This window comes from Pan paniscus, chromosome 9 (genome assembly GCF_029289425.2).
Source record: "Pan paniscus chromosome 9, NHGRI_mPanPan1-v2.0_pri, whole genome shotgun sequence".
NCBI classification, from domain to species: domain Eukaryota; kingdom Metazoa; phylum Chordata; class Mammalia; order Primates; family Hominidae; genus Pan; species Pan paniscus.
In genome coordinates, this window is record NC_073258.2 from 7,876,037 (window position 1) to 7,878,415 (window position 2,379).

Below are 2,379 nucleotides of genomic sequence, written 5' to 3' on the forward strand. Positions count from 1 at the left end.
TTAATAATAATGCCAAGGAAAACAGATGTAAACCATGAATATCTGGAGAAAACCAGAGAGCATGCTCACCTTACTCAAAGACATGTTCCTAGGATAATATTTTTTTAATTGGAAGATATGGTTAGGTAATCCCTACCTAACCCATAAAAATAGAATTTTGCTTTATTTAAATTTAAATTTCATTAAGTCTCAAGTTTTTACTGTTAACTTACTATTTGTCAGGCTTTTTTGCTAGGAGTTTTGAGAAAATGAGGAAAAGGAAAATCCATTACTTCTGTCCCAAAGTCACCATATCTGGTTAGAAGAGAAAGTCATGTACATGTGCACACACAGAGACACACATATACAAATAAAATGTGAGATGGAAAGGGTTAGGAATAACTCTTGCATTTCAGATTCAAGCCTGTTGCAATACTTTGAATTCCTTGTTCCTATTCCTCCTCAAAATGCCTAATGTAGAGCTTTGCCCATAGCAGAAACATTATCAGAATTTATGAATTTAATGACAGTTCCTGACTCCTTGCAGTGATTCAGAGCAATTCCCTCTTGCAGGAAAACAAGGTGAGAATTCTCTGTCTTATTGGCTGGGTGTTAACACTATAGATGATGGGATTAAGTACAGGTGGCACAAAAAGGTAGATGCTAGACATAAGTGTGTGGACAATGGGTGAAGCATGTTTGGCAGCACGATGCATCACAGACACCCCAATCATGGGCACATAATATATAAGCACTGCACAAATATGTGACACACATGTGTTGAGAGCCTTCCACCGTCCCTCTCCAGAAGCAATGCCCATCACTGTATAAAGAATCAAGACATAAGAGACCACGATAAGCAATGAGTCCAGCCCGAAAGTTGCGAGAACAATGGCTAAGCCCAGGATGCTGTTGAGTTTAGTATCTGCACAAGGCAGCTGGATCAGATCTGAGTGGAGGCAGTAGGAGTGTGAGAGGACATTAGTGTGGCAATAGGGCAGTTGCCTCAAAAGGATTGGAAGTGGGGCCATGAGTGCCACACTCTTCAGTGTAATGCCCAGACCCATGCAGATAATACGGGGCAGGGTCAGGATGGCTGTATAGCGCAGGGGGTTGTAGATGGCTACAAAGCGGTCATAGCTCATGGCTAGTAGGACCCCTGACTCCATGCAGGAGAAGGTGTGAATGAAGAACATCTGGGCCAGGCAGCCATCAAAGTCAACTCTGTGGGCATCAAACCAAAGAATGCCCGTAACAGTAGGCAGTGTAGACACAGAGACGCCCACCTCAGTGACAGCCAACATGGAGAGAAATAGGTACATGGGCTCATGTAGGGCAGAGTCCTCCTGCACTGCTGCCATAATTAGGATGTTTCCCCCAATGGCCACAATGTACATGGTGAAGAAAGGGATGGAGAGCCAACCATGTTGGGCCTCCAGTCCTGGGATGCCAGTCAGGAAGACAGATAGGAGGTCAAGACTTTCATTGCTTTCAGCTCCCATGCCACCAACAGCAGAGATCAGTCTTCACCTGCCATTTGAAAAAAACTGAAGTTAGTCCCCACCTGTTGGATCTTCTGCCTTAGCGGCCAACCTGAAAAGTTGAAGAAAGGAGATGGGGCAGGAAGCAAGAAAGTTGGAGTCATCTACGTCATTCTGAATAAAAGTATAACAGACATCCTCTTTTCTCCTCCTGTTCTCCTGAGTTCCAGAATCCTAAATGTTACTTGGAAAAGAGATATTTCAGACTGCTCCATCTTTTTAAGTTTTTTAAAAAGTTTTAAATACTTTTTATGGATGCATAATACTTGTACATATTTATGGGATACAAGTGACATTGTGTCACATGCATAAAATGTATAATGGTCAAGTCGAGGTACTTAGGATATTCATCACCTTGAGTGCTTATTACTTCTATGTGTTGGGAACGTGTCAAATTCCTCTCTTTTAGCTACTTTGAAAAATATGCATTGTTGTTAACTCTAGTTACCCTACTCTGCTATCAAACATTAGAACTAATTCCTTCTATCTATGTGTTTATAGCTATTAACCAGCCTCTCCTATCCTTAACACACATGCCTTTCCACCCTCGTGATTATTCTACATTCTACCTACATGATATCAACTTTTTTAGCTCCCACATTTGAGCAGGAACATGCAATATTTCAGACTGCTCAATCTTGTGAAAGACAGCATAGCTTAAAAATTAAGAGCAGAAACTTTGGAATAAATAAATCAGACCTGAGCCAAAATCCATACTCAGCCAGTTACTAGATGTGTGATGTGTTCAACTTATTTATACTCTGATCCAAAATTTTGTTTTTGTTTGGCTTGGTTTGAGCTTTAACTTGTGAGATGAATGTAATAATATTATTCTTTCTGGTTGTAAGAAAAAATGAGA

General features: G+C 40.8%; 1 protein-coding gene across 1 annotated transcript; it reads right to left on the reverse strand.

The window, feature by feature from the left end:
- Positions 1–530: 530 nt before the first annotated feature.
- On the reverse strand, positions 531–1,481 carry LOC103786169 (olfactory receptor 51I2-like). The gene has a single exon (XM_008972425.3). The coding sequence runs from the start codon at positions 1,479–1,481 to the stop codon at positions 531–533; it is 951 nt and encodes a 316-aa protein (XP_008970673.3).
- Between the last annotated feature and the right edge of the window lie 898 nt (positions 1,482–2,379).

Coding starts and splice junctions, on each gene's coding strand:
- LOC103786169 (XM_008972425.3), bottom strand. CDS start 1,481: ATGGGAGCTGAAAGCAATGAAAGTCTTGACCTCCTATCTGTCTTCCTG.